This window comes from Notothenia rossii (assembly GCF_949606895.1).
Source record: "Notothenia rossii genome assembly, chromosome: 3".
NCBI lineage: Eukaryota > Metazoa > Chordata > Actinopteri > Perciformes > Nototheniidae > Notothenia > Notothenia rossii.
This window is the reverse complement of record NC_136901.1, coordinates 55,120,768-55,140,465: the sequence shown is the minus strand read 5'-3', so window position 1 is coordinate 55,140,465 and position 19,698 is coordinate 55,120,768. Positions and strand designations below refer to the sequence as shown.

Here is a 19,698-nt window from a genome sequence, read left to right as displayed (position 1 = left end):
ATGCAATAAATATTATTATGAATATAGTTAGATTCGACCTTCATGATTATGGATCTGTGAGTGAACTGTTTTCTAACACGACCCTTTTATTTATATTAGGTCTTAAAGTTTTTGCATAAATTAGGGCGTGGTCACATTGAGTGACGGCTCTGTGAACTGACTGCTGTTGTTAGCTTCTTGTCTCTCTGCTAGCTGCTCCGTGAAGCAACAGGCACTCTGCCTGTTCAGCTCATCCAGGGAACACAACTTGCCCCTGGCCGTGTTTGTTTGTTCTTCATGCTTATATATCGGACTATTGTGACTCGCTCTGCGGTTGAAACAGACGGTGCATGAATGCGGTTTTTCGGTAAGTGAAATTTGAGTACTTATTTATGTGTTAATGATTTTAATCAGCTACATAATTAATATTACGGCTTGGGTTAGCGTGTAAGCGAGTGGTAGCTACATCGGTGCTAACGATGCTAATAGTAGCCTCCAAGTTAAAATCATAGACTATATTTATTTAAGGTTAAAACGAAATAGACAAGTGTTAAGTGGGATAATACTGTACAACAAACGGCTTCTATTTGAGGTTGATGAAATAAGGTCATCCTTGTAACTTAGAGAGATTATTATTATTTAGGTAGGGACTGCATGCATCGCTAAGGTTAATTTAAAATGGCTATGCTCAAGTATGTAGACAAGTTAATGTTGAAGTAGTGTATGTGAAATCTACCTCACAACAAGATGTGTGTATATTACAATTATTAATGTCATATTTCAAGATGATTACTTAGATATTACAATATGGTTGGTTGAGCTGGAGTTCATTATTGAGCTTACACGTTAACATCACAGTCATCTGAAGAACAAACCCAAACCTTGTTGTTTTTATGAATTGCATTACCAAATGGGTATCAAATAAACAGTAAGCATTGGTAACACAACTTCCAAAGTTACAGTAAAATAAAAAGGACCCTGACTCGGACAATACACAATCCAACATGTTCAACAGAAGATAATCAGTTATATTGTTTGTACACATGGTACTTTACATATATATCTGTTTGTTTAAGGTGTCCAGGTGATGCAGACAGGCTGGACCAGAGAGTGAGAGACAGAACTGGACTCTTCACATCAGTGAACTTCAGCACAGGTACAAATACTATTTTGTTCATACTGTACAAAGAATCAAGAAAGTATTGACTTTAATACACTGATATACATTCCATTAAACAATACTAGATCACCTACACATCAGTGAAGTTGAGGGTTTTTTCTTTGCAAAAAGTTACATTTAGATGTAAACAAGCAATATGATTTTGTCAGCTTTCTAATTTAATGTATTAAAGGCAAAGATATTTAACACATAGTGAGAACTATAGGTTACTTACGTAACCCCAGTTCTCAGAGTAACATGAAGTGAGATGTCTCACTATGGGATGCGCCTCAACGCGTATGCACCAGAAGCATCAATCTCATTACGCCAATCCTGATTGGCTGGTGATCTTGACGCCAACGTCAGGGAATCCACCAACCCTATAAGTAGCTTGCGCCACGACGCAGGCTTCATTCAAAATAAGCACCTCTTCTCGCTTCGCCTCAGCAAGAAGGGCCGTCAGGTGAGACATCTCACTTCATGTTACTCTGAGAACTGGGGTTACGTAAGTAACCTATAGTTCTCATTCATAACACTCCGTTCGATGTCTCACTATGGGATATTGAGACTCCCGCATTGCCAGACATGCTTATCTCGAAAATCACCAACACAAAAACAGAACTTAACAGGTAGAACCCTGTCCCAATACGGGGCCCAGCACTGCGCGGGCCACACTTGGAGCAGAAACATCTAGCCTGTAAAAGCGGACAAAAGTGAGCGGCGAGGACCAGCTCGCTGCTGCACAAATGTCTTGAATGGAAACACCCTTGAACAAAGCCCAGGATGTAGCCAATCCACGAGTAGAATGAGCGCGCAGGCCCGTTGGTGCCTGCAAACCCTGGCTCGTATAAGCCAGAGCAATCGCCTCCACAATCCAGTGGGAGAGCCGTTGCCTGGTAACGGGCTTGCTCTTATGAGGGTTAGCCCAAGATACAAAGAGTTGGTCATTGCACCGAAACTCTTTCGACCTGTCCATATAAGTGCGCAAAGCACGAACCGGGCCAAGCAAATTCGGCCGCTGTTCCCCAGAGGAACCTAGCGGTGAAGGAAATGCCTCAAGGTCAATGGGAGTGCATGAGCCAACCACCTTAGGCACAAAGGCCGGGTTGGGCTTCAGCAATACTCTCGTTTGCCCCGGGGCAAACTGAGTACACGAAGGATGCACAGAGAGCGCGTGAATATCACTGACTCGTTTGGCAGATGCCAGAGCCAGTAACAACACTGTCTTCAGTGACAGGTGCTTCATGTCAGCGTCTTCCAGGGGTTCAAATGGAGCTCGAGCGAGCCCATCTAAAACCACTGTCAAGTCCCACAGGGGCACCAATGACCTGGAAACGGGGAGGAGCCGGCGAGCCCCTTTCATAAAACGGCAGACCAAGGGATGTTGGCTAGCCGTCTTTCCCCCAAAGCCCACATGGCATGCGGCAATAGCAGCCAGGTACACTTTGATCGTGGAGAAAGCTCTGTGTTAATCAATCAGATCCTGTAGAAATGATAGAATCACACCGACAGGGCATTGAAAAGAGATGTGTTTCTTTTGAAGACACCACTCCTCAAACACCCTCCACTTACAGTCATAGAGAGACCTGGTGGAGGAAGCCCTTGCACTCTGAATAGTGTTTATCACTTCCTGAGGGAGCCCCACTGTACTCAGGTTATACCACTCACGGGCCAGGCCCATAGCGCCAGGCGCTCTGGGTGTGGGTGAAAAATCATCCCCCCCGCCTGAGATAGTATGTCCCTGCGTAGCGGGAGCTGCCACGGCTTTCCGCACAGCAGCTGATATATCTCCGCCAGCCAGTACATTGCAGGCCAGTGTGGAGCTATCAGGATCAGTGTGTGGCGTTGTTCTCTCACTCTGGCCAGAGTTGGAGGTATTAGAGCCAGGGGTGGGAACGCGTACAGAAGGGCCGGGGGCCAAACGTGCGCGAGCGCATCCACGCCTAACGGTGCATTTAGATCGCGCATTGAAAAGAACAGCTGACATTGAGCATTTTCTTTTGATGCGAACAGATCTACCGCGGCCCGGCCGTAACGCACCCACAGCTGACTCACAATCGTTGGATGTAGAGTCCAGTCTGCGTATAGTGGTGCACCTCTGGACAGCAGATCTGCCCCGAGGTTCATCACTCCCGGTACGTGTGTCGCTCTCAGACAGAGGAGACGTCCGCAGCTCCATAAGATCAGTTTGCGTGCCAGCATGTGTAACTGTAGAGAAGGCAAATCCCCTTGGCGGTTTATATACGACATTGTGGTCGTGTTGTCTGTCCTCACGAGGACATGATGTCCCCTGAGAAAAGGCAGAAAGCGTCTTAGGGTGAGAAACACCGCTAAGAGCTCCAGATAATTTATGTGTGACCGTTGGAGGTCTCTGCTCCAGAGACCCCTCACAGGTCGACCTTCGTATATGCCCCCCCAGCCCGTCAGACATGCGTCCGTGGTGACCACCTTCCGCGATAAGACAGCACCCATAGGCACGCCTCGCACCAGGAAAGTCGGGTGCAGCCAGTGGCGTAGCGCCGTTACGCAGTGCACAGTGACCATCACTCTCCGCGCGCCATGACGCGCGGGGTTTAGTCTGAGGGCAGCCACCCAGCGCTGAAATTCCCTCATGTGTAAGCGGCCCAGACGTACTACTAGGATGGCTGACGCCATGAGCCCCAGTAACCGCAGACACGATCTGAAGAGAACATATTTGCGTGGCTGGAAACGAGCGAGGCAAGCCCTGAAGGCTCTCACTCTCTCCGCTGACAGGCGGGCTGTGAAGGGCACCGAGCTCAGGCGTAAGCCCAGGAAGAGCACCGACTGGGCTGGGGACAACATGCTCTTTTCTGTGTTTATTACAAAACCCAGGTCGAGCAGGTGTTTCATGAGGATATTCGTCTGCATAATAGCCTCCTGCTCCGACTGTGCCAGAAGGAGCCAGTCGTCTAAATAGGTTGCCAGGTGAATACCCTGTTGTCTTAACGGGGCTATCGCTGCTTTCGTACATCGCACAAACACCCGTGGGCTGAGAGACAGACCGAAGGGAAGCACTCTGTACTCGTAACAGACACCCTGAAAAGCGAACCTCAGATATTTCCTGTGTGGATAATATACTGGGATGTGAAAATACGCGTCTTTCAGGTCGATTGATGTGAACCAATCGTCCTGACGCACGAGACGCAGCAGGGATGTGTGAGTGAGCATCCGGAATTTGTATTTTCTGAGATACCCGTTCAGAGCCCTTAAATCTAGGATGGGGCGAATTCCATTCCCTCCCCGTTTGGGAACGAGGAAATATTTGGAATAGAAGCCGCTCTGACTCCGTTTGGAGGGTACGATGGATATGGCTTTCTTTTCTAGTAGCGAGAGAATCTCCTGCTCTAGAATGTGAGCCGACGCTCCCCGGGCATGTGATTGCACAATGCCCGAGAAGCGAGGAGGGGTGACAGCGAATTGGAGTCTGTAGCCCCGTGATATCGCCTTGAAAACCCAAGCAGAGCATGTGAGCATTTTCCACCTTTCGCTCCTCAGAGCGAGCGGGGATGTCACCATATCTCTGTTGTCTGCACCCTGTGACCGCATTGGTTGTGTTATGGCGCCCTCTAGTGTCTGAACACGGTGGCGCTCTAGGGTGACAACCTCGGTCGACACTGTGCATGCGCGCGGTGATGGTGCGTTCACAGACCTGGCCACCGTCCGCATTCCGAGAGAGGCGTTCATAGCCACTCTCAGAAGCGGGGCAGTCACCTGACTGTTTATTGACATTATTATTTGTCTTTTTAATATTTTCGACTGTGCCCTTGGCTTTAAGCCTGGAAGCAACAGTGGCAAACATTTTATTTTTAGACCCTTGTGTGTGTTTGTGTGACTTGAACGACTGGCAGGAACTGTTGTCAGTGTTGTGAAGTCTGCTTCCCTCATGGCGCGAACTGGAGGATGACGTGCAGTCATCACCCGAGGCGGCGGGAAGGCGGGAGCGTGGTTGTCCCCCGGAAACACATGGGTGCTGGATACGTGCGGAACACGATCCAGGGCTGAAAGAGAACAGGAAACCTCCAGCCCTTTCCCCGAGGGGCGGAGGGAAGGCTGTCAGGCTGCCCTCTTCTTCTTCCTCGCCTGGTGACTGAAAGTCTGGGTCGGCGGCGCCTGTGTGGCTGCTGCCGGGACCGGGGACTTTCTTGGCCAATTCGTCCGCGCCTCGTGTCTCGGTGGGAGACCGGGGGCGGGCTGTGGCTTCTGCCATCTCGGGACCTTGAACAGGGCCGAGTGCGGGGTAGCCTGGGAGATGGTCTGTCGCAGGACCGTTGGGGCCGGCGGCTGGGCTTTCCGAGGGAGGCAAAGCTGGAGAGCTTCATCCTCCTTCTTCTTGGCCTCACACCGTTGTTGCATGGAGGCAAGAGCGGAGCCGAATATGCCCTCAGGGATGATTGGCATGTCCAACACGTCCTCCTTTTCCCGGTCGGGGAGGTTTGTCAGGTTCAGCCATCTGGCTCTCTCCTGCACCACCATCATCCCTAGCGATTTGCCTGTGGCCTGGACTGCACAGCGCTGTACGCGGAGGCAAATGTCTGTGATCGCCATGATCTCCTCCCACACGGCCGGTTCAGGTTTCACCGTCATGTCCGCACACAGCTCCGCTTGGTACGCGGTTAGCATGGAGGAGACATTCAACGCCCTGACGGACAAAGCAGCCGCTTTGTAGGCCCGTTCAGTCATTGCAGACTGGAACCGGTCCGCCTTTGTCGGCAGTGTAGGGTTCCTGCTCGGGGCCGCCGACAACCGCGGTTGGAGGTGGGCTGCCACAAGCGGCTCCATAGGAGGCATGCGGAGTAACCCGAGCTTCTCCATGCCCTCACAGTCCAGAGAGGAGGCTCGCTGGATTGGGGCCTTGCTGCTGAAGGGGCGGTCTCTCCAGGAGACCGACACCTCGTCCAGCAGCTCTGGAAATACGGGGAGAAGTTGCCTGGTCAGCCTCGCGGCTTGGGGCAAGTTCTTTCCCTCGTATCTAGACCTGGAGGGCTCTCTGGCCGCTTCAGGCCAGGGGATGTCCAGCTTGGATGCAGCGCGTTGGCACACGGCCTGCAGGTCCATGCTGAGGCGGGGGAGCGGTGGCTCGCCTTCGCCCGGGGAGGCGGACATGGCCCCAGGCTTGGCAGCCTGGGCAGACGAGACGAAGATGTCATCTTCGCCCTCGTCTGAGTCGGAAAGAAGAAACTCCGGGGCGTATTCTCCTTCCTCCTCCTCATAGTCCACCTCCAGGACATCCTCCGCGGGTGAGACCATGGTGAGGTCCAGTTGGGAGCCCCAGCTTGACACAGCACGGGGCCCCCTTCCCGCGGCTGCCGCCGCCACCGAGTCCCAGCTTGACACAGCGCGGGACCCGGCACCCGTGGCGGTCGCCACCATGCCCTGCTCGCCGGCCGGCGAGTTTACAGGCATGAGGAGGTCTCGGACCGGCATGCTAGCTTGGCGTGCTAGCCGTCGGCGGCGGCTTTTGGCGGTAAAGCGGGAACAATGCCCGCACGCGCCGGGGGTGTCGATAGCCTCCTGGGCATGTTGCAGCCCGAGGCAAGACGAGCAGACCTGGTGTGAGTCAGTACTCGATATCTTCAGCCCGCAGCCGCAGAGCCGAGCCTCCGACACTCCGTCTCCTCTGGTGTGAGGGAGGGAAGAGTCCATCCTAGCTAGCCTTGGTGCGGCGTAGAAGGGACAAACGAGCAACAGGCGTGTTACCGTTTGCTGGAAAAAATCCAAAACCTTACCGTTATCTGTTGGAAAAAAACGGCAGGGTAGATTCTGATATTAACTGGAGTGTTAATAAAGGGAATTCCCGTGCGAAGCAAAAGTAGCTGGCGAGCGTCCGTCGACCGAAGGTTAGCTTCGTAAATCAGTCTGTGGACCGTTAAGCTAGCTAGCTACTGATCTTTCTCGAGATGTGCTCCGAAGCGAGAAGAGGTGTTTGAATGACGCCTGCGTCGTGGCGCAAGCTACTTATAGGGTTGGTGGATTCCCTGACGTTGGCGTCAAGATCACCAGCCAATCAGGATTGGCGTAATGAGATTGATGCTTCTGGTGCATACGCGTTGAGGCACATCCCATAGTGAGACATCGAACGGAGTGTTATGAATGAGAACTGCTACTATTTATCTCTCAATATTGTCTGTAAAAAATGTGGTAAAAGTTATTCTTTCAGTGAGACAACAGAGCAAGCTTCTACAGTTGCACTACGTTTTGATAACAGTTCAATATTATTTTGATAATAACATATATTTCAATGTTGATGAACTTCATACTTTTCATTCATAATCTGATTGTCTTTTTAGCTCACTGTTGAAATAAAAAAAAAACATTACAATTACAAAATAATTATATCTACAGCCCCTAAACACACAAACACACCGCTTTCATAAATAACACACTTGTTCTGCAATAATATGTTTTATGTTTCCTGTAATTTTTGTTAGGAAAGGACATGCCTGAAAGACACGACATTTTCTCCTTCTCTGAGGGTCAAGAAGAAAATCCAAGAGGAAAATTAAAAGCTGATGCTATGAGATCTTAAGACCAGTACACTACTTTTATTGTAAAAACAGTCAGCTGATCGAATGCACCTATTTCCACATCTACACTCCATCAGCTGATTATTTCTATTTGCCTCGCTTTATGAGCTTCACATCACTTGTGCCTTGTACCGCAGAGTTTGCAACATCACAAATAAATGGGGCCAATCTTCAGTAAGAATAATGGACAAAAGGAGTGCAAATACAAATACAATTTATTGAAATGTGAACCAAAACTTAATCAAACATGTTTTAAATAAAAAGCACATATGGACAGAAGGTGTAAACCTATTAAATGTATAAGTAAACACATTTAGTCAAATAAAGTGACAGACTAGGCCTGTGCAGTTGGTATCAGCTTTGCCCAGCATGGGCTCCTCCATCAGGCCTGGACCTCCTCGCAGAGGAAAGACCCTCAGTCCTCTTCAAACCAACAGACAGGACGTCCATCACACGGAGGTTTCTCCCTGAAGCCTCTGCAGCTCTCTGGACACCACGCTGTCTCAATCCGTCCACACTGAATATGAGAGGGGGAAAATGAAAATAAAAAATGCTTTAGACAATAAGAAACATAAAGTTGACTTTTGAGTTGCTCAGTTTTTTTAGATTGTCAATACTATTACTGTATAACTAATATATCAGGTTAAGAGGCACATTCAAATAAAGATTGGTCTTTAAATACATGTTGTCTTTTGAATTGTTTGTCTAAAGTCAAGGATCTAAAACTGGTACTTAGTTTTAATGATACAGTCTGGTTATTATGCTGTTTGGAAGAGGCCTCACAGGTAAGAGCACTAACTAGCTACCATCACATGTACCTTAGCTTGACTTAAATATATTAAACGTATAATTAAGTGATATCAAAATATAAATAACTAATGTCATGCAAACATATTAATATTTGCTTGATTCCAGTGTTGAATTTAGCACACTTGCATACAAACGTTAAGGGATTTTAAGATTCTGAAGTATTATGCTAAAAACTCAATAACTTAGATTATTATTTATAGTTTTGCTGAATAGTTTAATGTCCGCTTACCTTAGAAACGTAAAATGCCACGGCAGTGTGCAGACGGGGAGCATGTTAGCTTAGCTTGGTAGCTTCAGCTAGCTCTGGAACTTTCAGCTCGGCGGCAGCAGGTCACGCCTCGACTCCGCCTCTTTGCCCTTATTTGGAGCAGGCTGAAGAAGGCGGGAGTTGAACTCTGACGTCACTGTCGAACCGTTAGTGGCCGACTCCGCCTACTAAGGGCTTCTCGGCAACTCTGCAGAATCCTATGGGTGATGTCACGGACCCTACGTCCATTTATATATACAGTCTATGGTCAGCACCTACATAGATATCATTTTCAAATCATTTCATTTGTTCCTCTTCATAATTTCCTTATAAACTAAGCAGGACTATTTAAAACTCAGTTAATTGTGTTAATTTAGAAACTGCTTCAGTTTATCATCATAACAGATCAAAAAGTTCAGATTCATTTTACAATAAATCAAGGAATGATGTACTCCTACAAACAAAAACAACATCATTAAAACATTTAAACAAACTACTAAAAGTAAATGAACTACATTATTCAAAAGTTTCCAGTAACTTCTGATAATAACACAGGGGAAATGTGTCTTCTCTTTGCAATGCTTAATCGATTTGAAACCAAGTCTAACGTAGCTTAAACTTAACGTTAGCTTTCTAGCTAAAACAACACATTCACACACCTTTCTCTGTGTTTTTTTTTTGTAGTGACGAATGACGTTGGATGTTGTGGTGGTCGTGTGTGTCACTGATCTTTATGCTGCAGGCCCTGCATACCGCTGTTCTCTTCTTATTAGCGTCATCGACAAAATAATCCTTTAATCCAAACTTGACTATTTTTGGAGTAACGCTAGCCTCTGCCATGTTAACTGAGACTCCTGCCTTCTAGTGGGTTGCCAGGTTTGCGAGCATGGCGCTATAATCACCCAATCACGTTTCGAAAAAACTAAACGTAATATCTCACTACAAAAGCAAACGCAAATATTTAATTTTAAATAGTCAAGTTCTTTCAAGTCATCCATCTCAAGCTTAACTCAAGTCTCAAGTCATGAATTCCAAGTCAACGTCAAGTCAAGTCTTTTATCAATGTTAGTCAAGCAAGTCTCAAGTCCAAAAATATGCGACTCGAGTCGGACTCGAGTCAAGTCATGTGACTCGAGTCCCCACCTCTGATAATTTGTGAAGAGAATCTCAGTCCATTCTGTCTTCATGAGCCAATGAGCAGCTCTCATAGAAATGAACGAGGGCCATCCTCTGACGCTGTATCTAGTTCTTATTATACATCCATGGGTGTAATGCCTCTGCCATTAAGTTGCTCAAACACCCTAGTTATCATCTTAACATCTTTAACATTCTGAAATCCAAGACTTTGTCATTATTTATGAACGGAAACCCACTGTCTCGGACCCTGCAGTGTGACAGCCTGTCATTCATTCTTTCATTATTGTCCGAATATGGTGATAAAAGTTCCATATTCTGAAAACCAAGACCTCGTTTGTTTAGAATCAACCAAAACCCCAAAAGGTCCAAAACATGAGTTTATGACATGAATCCACGGTTATCTCAGAATGTATCTGTCCCATAAATTGTTTGTTGATGGGTGAGATTTTATCCATTTTACCGGAACTAATGTAAGCGCATCTGTTTAACAATTGTAGAAGATATATCCTTGCCCATCAATGCCTTCCAGTATTACTCCTAGCAGTGTAACAAAGCTTTAACAGTACTTATGGTTATCCCTATATGCATGAAATAAAGATGCATATAAACTCTAAAATGCTGGTTTCCTGTTTCCTCTACTCCATCTGTCTCGTGCTTCAGGTGCTGTGGTCCTCAGTGGCTTGTGATTGACTTGACAAATGTGTTGTGTTGCGGCGCCCTGACAGCGTATCCCACCTGGTCCCACCGTAACACTCCCCCCCCCCATCCATCATCCTGAGATCTGCGGCGGCCATCAGTCTCAATAAAGAAAGTAAACAAACAGAAAGCTGAATGTCACTGGCATCACTCGTGCGTCATTCTTTATCATCGGTGCTGTAATTATGATGATATATTTAGAGGAGGGAATGAACTCACACATTTGTTACAATGCAGTTATTTAAACCGTTAAACAATAAAAGTCCACTTCCTTCAGGAGCTGCTTCACGACTCTGGCACTGCTCTTCCGTGCTGTGATTGGATAAAGTCCTTCCTACAGCCAGGACTTGGTTTAACCAAACATTCTAGCATGTGCACTTCACTCTGCATCAGCCAATCGGCTTGCTTCTCCCTCACTGTAAGTCAGACCAAACCCCTCAACTAAAAACCAAAATGGTGGAAGGAGGTCCCTATTGATATCAGGACAGCAGAAAGTGCTTTTGTCAGTTGCTTTGTGCTTAATTCGTACTAATTTGTCAACACACGTTTGTGTAAATACACAAAAAGAAAACGGAACCCTCACTTATGGCTCCGTGGTTGATCCCCACAGTAAAAAGTGCAAAGTGTCCTTTGGTAAGATTCTAAAACCCCAAATTGCTCCCTTAGGCATGTCTACGTTATCCAAGTATATACTAGTTGCTTTGGATAAGATACATGTAATGTTGCCATGTTAGTCTTTTTTTAAACTCGGAGAAAATTGTTGTCAGATTCTGACACGACAAACATCTTCATCACCTCTGTGTTCCTCATGCCTGTTGTCAGGCCTTGGTCAGGCAGCAGTAAGCCCCCCCCCACCTTCCTACAGCCTGCTCTCATAGAAGGAGTTCAGGCTCTCCCTCACAAATCAGGCATGACATGGGGTTGCTTTGAGTTCAATAAAGGAATTGCTTTGGCCGTTATGCACCAAAGCTGCAGCTCATAGTTCATTCCAGGCAGCCCGTCTGCTACACAACTGTTCCCATACAGCTCGCCCCAGAAATTTTCAGAGGAGAACATATTTACCCTGGATCAGGGTCGCAGTTTGAAGCGAGGGGTTCAAGTTGTGAATTGAAACCAAATCAATACTCTTGTGCTGATATTAGCTTCGTCTATAGGGACTTGCAGAACAGACTAAGTATGGGGTGTTAACTGGTCATTTGAAAGGGGTACATTTGCCTCTTGGACATGGTCAGGTTGCCCTTTAGCAAGGCACCTGATGGGCTGCAGTGGTTAGAGCAGATGCAAGTTCAAACCCTGCCTTACCCATGTCATCCTCTCTATCTTCACCTCTTAACACTGTCACTCTCCAATAAAGGCTAATCTAGCCCCAGAGAAAAGCACCAGTCGCCCTCACTAATCCGTGGGCGCAGTATAACAGCTGCCCAGTGCTTGAAGTATAGTTCAAGCAGTGGGCAGCTGTTGCAAAGTAACCTTTCCTATAGGAAAGGTTACTTGCAGAGGCTAAATATCACTTTGCATTCAGTGCTTTGTGATTGTGTGCGATGATTAAAGGGTAAACTTGTTGGAATCCTCCATTTCCACACAGAAAACGTTTAGATTCATAATACATTTATTTGGTTTGACTTACAAAGTATATTGAAACCTCTGAATGCGGACTTTTGGTTTACTCAGGACACAAATAGTGATATACTGCGTTAGTGTTCCTTTATAATTACTGTTACAATGATAACAAATCTTCCACTTTTATATTATAGAATTCGTTAAATTAAAGCAGTCTTTAATTGTTTGTCCTAAACATAGCAATATATGCTTTTGAAATTTAACATGTCTTTGAAAAAATAACAGTATTCAGTTTATATATATATATATCACCTTTAGCTTGAAAACACATAGATGTGTTTTTTTAATTTATAAAATAAACAGACAGACAGACAGACAGTTTATCAATCCCAAATTGGGAAATTATTTTACAGCAGCAGTGTGTTCAGGTATTAAAATATTTAAAGTTGGAATAAAGTATAAACTACACAACACAAGCATAATGCACAGCAATCCATAATAGAAGTCCGATATGTTCATGAAACTCCCCAGGAGACACCGACACTAACGTGGCCGAGTGGACTCCGGAGTTTGCTGCATGATCTGTGGTGTAGTGGGCTGTCACTCAAAAACGGAGTAGCCAACGGGGACGCACCCCTGAAAGTCCCGCCCACCTGGGATGTTTGTGTCAGAATCGAAAACTAAAAATGAGGGAGCGTAAACGAGAAAGCTGCAGCGAGAGCAAAAGTCTGATCATTGAGAAAGAAGAAACAAGAACTGCAAACAAAAATATATGTTAAAACAAAGAAGGAAGACTTATAGTTTACATCAGTGACCACCAACTGGCGGCCCGCGGGCCACATCCGGCCCGCCAGACATTCTCATCCGGCCCGCACGACGGGGGTGACTGTGGCGTTGGCGTTGTGTTTATGTTTACTGCGTTCGTTCGCCTCCCACCCATTTTTTTTAAAAAAGGTCTCGTGAGTAATGTGCAGTACCGGAGTCCAACAGAGAGGCAGCAGCTGCGGGACAGTAGACTGCGTACTGCGAAACCTTCCCTGCCTTGAAGAAGAAGAAGAAGTGATCCTTCGTTGTGAAGAGTCTGCTTTGTGCGCTCGGCACCACAGCAGCAGCCCCGCTGCGACAGAGTCCAACAGAGAGGCAGGAGCTGCGGGAAAGTAGCCTAGAAGCAGGGTTGGGTTGTAACGGAATACATGCAACGGCGTTACGTAATCAGAATACAAAAATCAAGTAGGCTAACTGTATTCAGCTGGCGTTACATTTGAAAAACGAGTAATCAAATTACAGTTACTTTCGTAAACCTGAAGTGAATACATTTTGGAATACTTATTGGAATTATTGGTTATTGTCTGTGAGCGAAAGAGAGATGCTGCGTGTCTTTGAGGCCCCGCCTCCGCACGCAGATGAGAGAGAGATATCTTTTAAAATATTTTGAAAGTTAGAAACAGAGATGGTTAGATAAAATGTGCAAGATAACGTTTATGTAGCATTTATTTATTGTCGAAATGATGACATTTCATAACGGGATCAAATCAAAGTGAATGGCCTGCTGCTGCTGAATGCATGGGGCAAGTGACTGGAAAAAGTTTTAAAAGTTATTACATCGTTTCAGATAATAAATAATAATGATAATTCATTCTATTTAGGGGCGCCTTTCAAAGCACCCAAGGACAACTTACAATTCATAACATACACCAAGGAAATGTTTTAAGACAGTACAAAGAATGCAGTCCGGGTGATGTTTTTTATGTGGGGTGCAGATGAGAGGGAGCTGTCCAGAATGACACCAAGATGTTGTGTTTGAGTTCTTGATAAGCCATTAAAACAGTAAAATAAGGGTCTCCTGTTCACCAAAACATACCCATCTGTTATGGAAAAAGAAAGTATTCCAAAAGTATATTCAGTATTCAGTAACTGAATACCCCCCCCCCCCCCCCCCCCGGTCAACAACTTCAAAATGCTATGCTATATAAAAATCGCTGGCCCGCAATATTTTCTATTGGATACATTTTGGCCCTTGGACAAATGTAGTTGGTGACCCCTGGTTTACATGATTACACAAATGATTTGTTTGCAACTTATAGTTTTATTTTTTTTATTTTGCTTGACTCAGTTTTTTTCTCTTAAACTCATAGTTTTGCTTTATTCTGAGAAAGTGTTCCTTTATCTTTATGAAACAAAACGAATCCCATAATCATCCCATCTGTGTGACTGAGTGATAAAGAGACAGGAAACAGAAGGATAATGAGACGGACTGAAGAGGCCTTTCCTGCCTCCTAGTGGCACCATGGGTAAAGACAAGAGAGCGGACTCCTGATGGAGCAGCAGTCAGATCTGTGTCTGCTGCGTATCCTCCTGATATCAGATCGATCACATCTGTTAGTCTGCTGCTGAATACTGATCTGAAGGCTTTTGTGCTTCCTGTTTATCGGCACCCCGCTCTACAGTCATGGTATTTATGTTTATGGAAACTTAGAAATGATTTCAAATCAATGAGGAATTGTTAAAATTCATAATTTTGATAGCTACCTAATCTGTGTGTGTGTGTGTGTGTGTGTGTGTGTGTGTGCGTGTGTGTGTGCGCGCGTGCGTGTGTCTCTGTTGACTGTTGGTGACGTAACGGCCACTCTCCTCCCTCCCTCTCGCTTTTTTTCTCTCTCTCTCTCTCCCTCACACACACACACACACACACACACACACACACACACACACACACACACACACACACACACACACACACACACACACACACACACACACACACACACACACACACACACACACACACACACACACACACACACACACACACACACACAGGAGCGCGGTGAGGCAGGAGCAGCAGACGCTCGGTGCCTCTCTCAGTGTGCGGAGCGGAGGAGGAGGACCGTCGGTATGCCTCAGCTCCGGGAATATCTCTCCCCCCTCTCAGTGTCTCTCTCGCCGCTCTCTCCTCTCCTGCCCCAGAGTTCACTTTTCTCCGTCTCCTCTCCGGACTAGGCGCTAAAGGAGAGCCGGCCGCGCGTCATGGTGCATCTTTGCGCATTATTTCTGGATCTTTAAAACAAAAGTGAATTCTTTTTTTGCCTGGACTAAAATGAAGTGCTTTTTCTGTGTGGAGGGAAAGAGGGACAGCGTTGGGCAGCCTCTCTGTGAATATCTGGCTGCAGCTGCTGAGGATCTGCGTGAAGAGTAAATCTGCGCTCTCTGGAAGGAAAAAGGGGTTGCAGTAAGCGGCTTTTTCTCCCCCCCCCCCCCCCCCCCCCCCCCCCCCCCCCGACTCCTTCATGCATCTGACAATGTGCCAAGTCCATCCACCACATAAGATCCAGTTCATTTGTCATGGTGTGGCTGTTTTTCTTTTCCTGGATTGATTTTTTTTTCTTTTTATGGGATTTTTAACCAAAGTGAAGGTCAATGGAGAGACTCTACGGCCCCGTTTTAACACCCAGTAACGGCTGTGCCTGTGCGCTTGTGTGTGAGTGAGTGTTTGTGTGTGTGAGCGCCTCTACCTCCTTTTTCCCTTTCTCCCTGCTCTGAGAACTCACCCCTTGCCCCCCCCCCCCCATCCACGGCTCATGCTGCAAGTTAAATGCTGGATCTATATTTCAGCGACCATTTTTGGCTGTAAAAATGCTGAGCGGCGTCCTCATGCTGAGCGTCCTCACGGTCACCAGCCTGACACCAGCGGAGACGGAGAGCCGCAAAGCGTCCTCCTCCAAAGAGATCTGCAAGACCCGCTGCAGTTGCGAGGAGCGCGAGAACCTCCTGAACATCAACTGTGAGAATAAAGGATTTACCACGGTCACTCTGTTCCAGGCGCCCCCAAATAAAATCTCCCAGCTTTTTCTAAACGGAAACTTCCTGTCACGGCTCGGCGCCAATGAGTTTGTCAATTATGGCAATGTCACCTCACTGCATCTGGGGAATAACGGCTTGCAGGAGATCCGAACGGGCGCTTTTAACGGGCTGCGCTTCCTCAAGCGGCTCCACTTGAACAACAACAACCTGGAGGTGATCAAAGAGGACAGCTTCGCAGGGCTGGAGAGTTTGGAGTATCTACAGGCAGACTATAATTATATCAGCGCCATAGAGCCGGGTGCGTTCAGTAGGCTGAATAAGCTCAAAGTGCTGATCCTGAATGACAACCTGCTGTTGTCTCTGCCTCCCAACATCTTCCGCTTTGTGCTCCTCACACACTTGGATTTACGGGGCAACCGGCTCAAGAATCTGCCGTTTTCCGGGGTTCTGGAGCACATAGGGGGCATCATGGAGATCCAGCTGGAGGAGAACCCATGGAATTGCACCTGCGATCTGATTCCCCTCAAATCCTGGCTGGACACTATTACTGTGTTTGTGGGGGACATCGTGTGCGAGACGCCGTTCAGGCTGCACGGTAAGGACATCACGCAGCTTATAAAGCAGGATCTGTGCCCGCGCAGGAATGCTGGGGAGCGTGTGCACCCCCCCTCTGACTCTCACTTTCAAGGGGCCCTGCCCCCGACCTACCTCCCCGGCATGATCACCCCCACCCGTGCACCCAAAGCTTCCCGTCCACCCAAAATGCGCTACAGGCCCACCCCTCGCATCTCAAAGGACAAACATGTTTTTGGGCCTATAATGGTTTACCAGACACGCTCCCCCGTGCCCATGTTGTGTCCCAGCGTGTGCGTGTGCACGTCCCAGAACCCTGACAGTGGATTGAACATCAATTGCCAAGAGCGAAAGTTGCATAACGTCAGCGAGCTGAACCCCAAGCCCTCCTACCCAAAGAAACTCCACCTGACTGGTAACTACCTACAAGTGATTTACAGAAATGACCTGGCTGAGTACAGCTCGCTGGAGCTGCTTCATTTAGGAAATAACAGGATAGCAGTGATTCAGGAAGGAGCCTTTGAGAACCTTACAAACCTCAGACGGCTCTACCTGAACGGGAATTACATTGAATCTCTTTCTCAGTCTCTTTTCTTTGGCCTGCAGTCGCTGCAGTATCTCTATTTGGAATACAACATCATCAAAGACATTTTACCACAAACATTTAACGCTTTGCATAACCTCCAGCTGCTCTTTCTGAACAACAACCTGCTGAGGTCGCTCCCTGACAATGTGTTCGGTGGCACCATGCTAACCAGGCTCAACTTGAGGAATAACCACTTCTCCTACCTGGCAGTCCGAGGGGTTCTGGACCAGCTGTCAGCGTTCATCCAGATCGACCTGCAGGAGAACCCCTGGGACTGCACCTGTGACATTGTGGCGCTCAAGAACTGGATGGAGCTGTCCAGCACCAGCGTGGTGGTGAACGAGATCACCTGTGATTCGCCCTCCAAGCACGCGGGTCGCCTGCTGCGGTCACTACGCAACGAGGCAATCTGCCCCGAGCCCAGCGAGCCCCCCACGCCACAAAATGCACCCCCTGCAAAAGCCCCCACATTGATAAGCCCTGCTACTGAGGCCCCCACCCCTTCTGCTTTTAGCTCAGTCAGCCCAACCGAATCTCGACTCCAGACCCCCGAGTTGCACCCCGAGGTGCCGCTCTCAGTCCTGATTCTGGGGCTTCTCGTGGTCTTCATCCTGTCGGTCTGCTTTGGCGCAGGCCTCTTTGTTTTTGTTCTGAAGCGACGCAAAGGAGTGGAACATGTCCCCACTGGCAGCAACAACATCGACCTGAACTTGTTTCAAGTCCAATACGGCTCCTACACTCCTGAACCCACCCAAGACAAAGCCTCGGAAAGCCACGTTTATAACTACATCCCCCCACCTGTGGGCTCCATGTGCCAAAACCCTATTTACCTGCAGAAGGATGGCGAACAGGTGGCGTACTACCGCAACCTGAAGGAGCTCAGCTTTGGGCCCCTGGACGCCAAGAAGGACCCTCTCACCCGAAGCCCAGGGGCCTACACCATCAGCACAATAGATTTTATGGATAAACCTCCAACTACGTGTGGGTTGACCTCCCCAGAACCTCCTGAGATGTTGTATCAGAATTTAGGGGAAAGGCCCCACAAAGATCTCCCCGCGGCTGGAGGACCCCCACCGTTCCATTACAACTTTTGCACTTTACCTAAGAGACCTTGCATCGTGCCCCCCTACGAGGTTGCAACAGCCCGGCGGCATATCACCAACCAGGACAGGTTGAACAAAACGGTTCTGTACGGGACCCCCAGGAAATACTACGGAGCGGAACACCTTTCCAAAAACAATGAGCACCCGCTGCTGCTCCCCGGGAAGCTAAAAACAGAACCGGACTACCTGGAGGTTCTGGAGAAACAGACTGCGATGAGCCAACTGTAAGGATAGCAACTATGCCCCCCAACCCCCCCCCCCCCCCCCCCCCCAGGTTCTGTGCAGCATTCATAATAATCACGCAGTTACTGTAATAATCGCCCTCTCTATATCTATCTTATCTATCTGTGTTCAATCCTACATGATTGACTGGGAGCCAATCCTTTGACGATATTTTTTTCTCTCTTCCTTTCCTTCTCTTTCTTGTTTTCGAGATGTATAAAAGGAGTATATTATTATGCAGTTCTATATTTTCTCTGGAAAGATATAAATTATTTCCTCTCTTTTTTTGGAAAGTTCTAAAAAGACTTTGACGACGGCAGGTAAACAATGGGCAGGACTGTGTACAAATACGGCTTTGTGCTTTTCATGAAACTGTATTCTATTTTCCTTGTGACAAACGAAAACAAACGTATGAAATGATTATTCTTTGTAGAAGAGGACATGCTACAGATTGACATTCCTGTACATACTCAGACACAGATACATGGTGAGTGTTGAAACCATAAAAAGAAACCTTTTCAAAATCCAACAAGCGGCAAATCTTACTCTACTTACTCCAGAAAGTGCCTTTGCACTCAAATATTTTATCAACAAAGCTCTCTGCAAAATGCAAATGTTTCCTTTTTTTTGAAAGTGCTGTATTTTAAAGAATCAAATCTTTATGTAAATAGAAGACTTATTTGTCTGTTTAAAAGAAAAAAATGAGACTGGGTGTGAAATGAGTTCTTGATGAGGAGAATCATGTTTATTTTTGCTTTGAATATGAAGTGTCTTTGGATGTACAACTTATAGAGAACATTGTATGCTATAGGGGAGCAATACAGCGTGGCGATGCTGCGCCATTAAACTTTCACTGAAGCACTTTGTCAACATCCTGAGCCTGAGGTACATTTTGTTCACACTGTGCTTGATTACTTTGATGCTGTGGTTTGCTGTGGACTGCATTAATGTGCGCGCGTGTGTGTGTTTGTGTGTGTGTGTGGGGGGGGGGGGGGAAGAGAGACCAGAGAAAATGAAAGTGGAGCGTGCCTGCAGCTCCTCCAGTGATTGACGAGGTGGATGTTTTTTGCTCCTTCTGAGTTGACTGATTGCCACTGCTTCCATCTTTCTACTCTGACACAGCGTTTCAAGCCTTTTCTCCAAATTCCCTCTCCTCTCGGTGAAATATCCACTCCATCAGTTTGATGGTGTGCAGACACAACTAATGTCTGACGTAGAGGCTCAATATCCTCTCCATCAGGGGGGAGGATGTGTCCGAATGTCACTGTGTACTGATTGTG

General features: G+C 47.1%; 1 protein-coding gene and 1 long non-coding RNA gene across 2 annotated transcripts; one reads left to right on the top strand and one right to left on the bottom strand.

The window, feature by feature from the left end:
• Positions 1-7,880: 7,880 nt before the first annotated feature.
• Positions 7,881-8,834, bottom strand: LOC307033266. Its single transcript, XR_013806439.1, has 2 exons — positions 8,723-8,834; positions 7,881-8,200 (listed from the first exon to the last, which is right to left on the bottom strand). It is a non-coding gene; the product is annotated as an uncharacterized lncRNA (long non-coding RNA).
• A 5,996-nt stretch (positions 8,835-14,830) lies between these two features.
• slitrk2 (SLIT and NTRK-like family, member 2) lies at positions 14,831-19,288 on the top strand. The gene has a single exon (XM_079668608.1). The coding sequence runs from the start codon at positions 15,767-15,769 to the stop codon at positions 18,422-18,424; it is 2,658 nt and encodes an 885-aa protein (XP_079524734.1). The 5' UTR covers positions 14,831-15,766; the 3' UTR covers positions 18,425-19,288.
• The last annotated feature ends 410 nt before the right edge of the window (positions 19,289-19,698 follow it).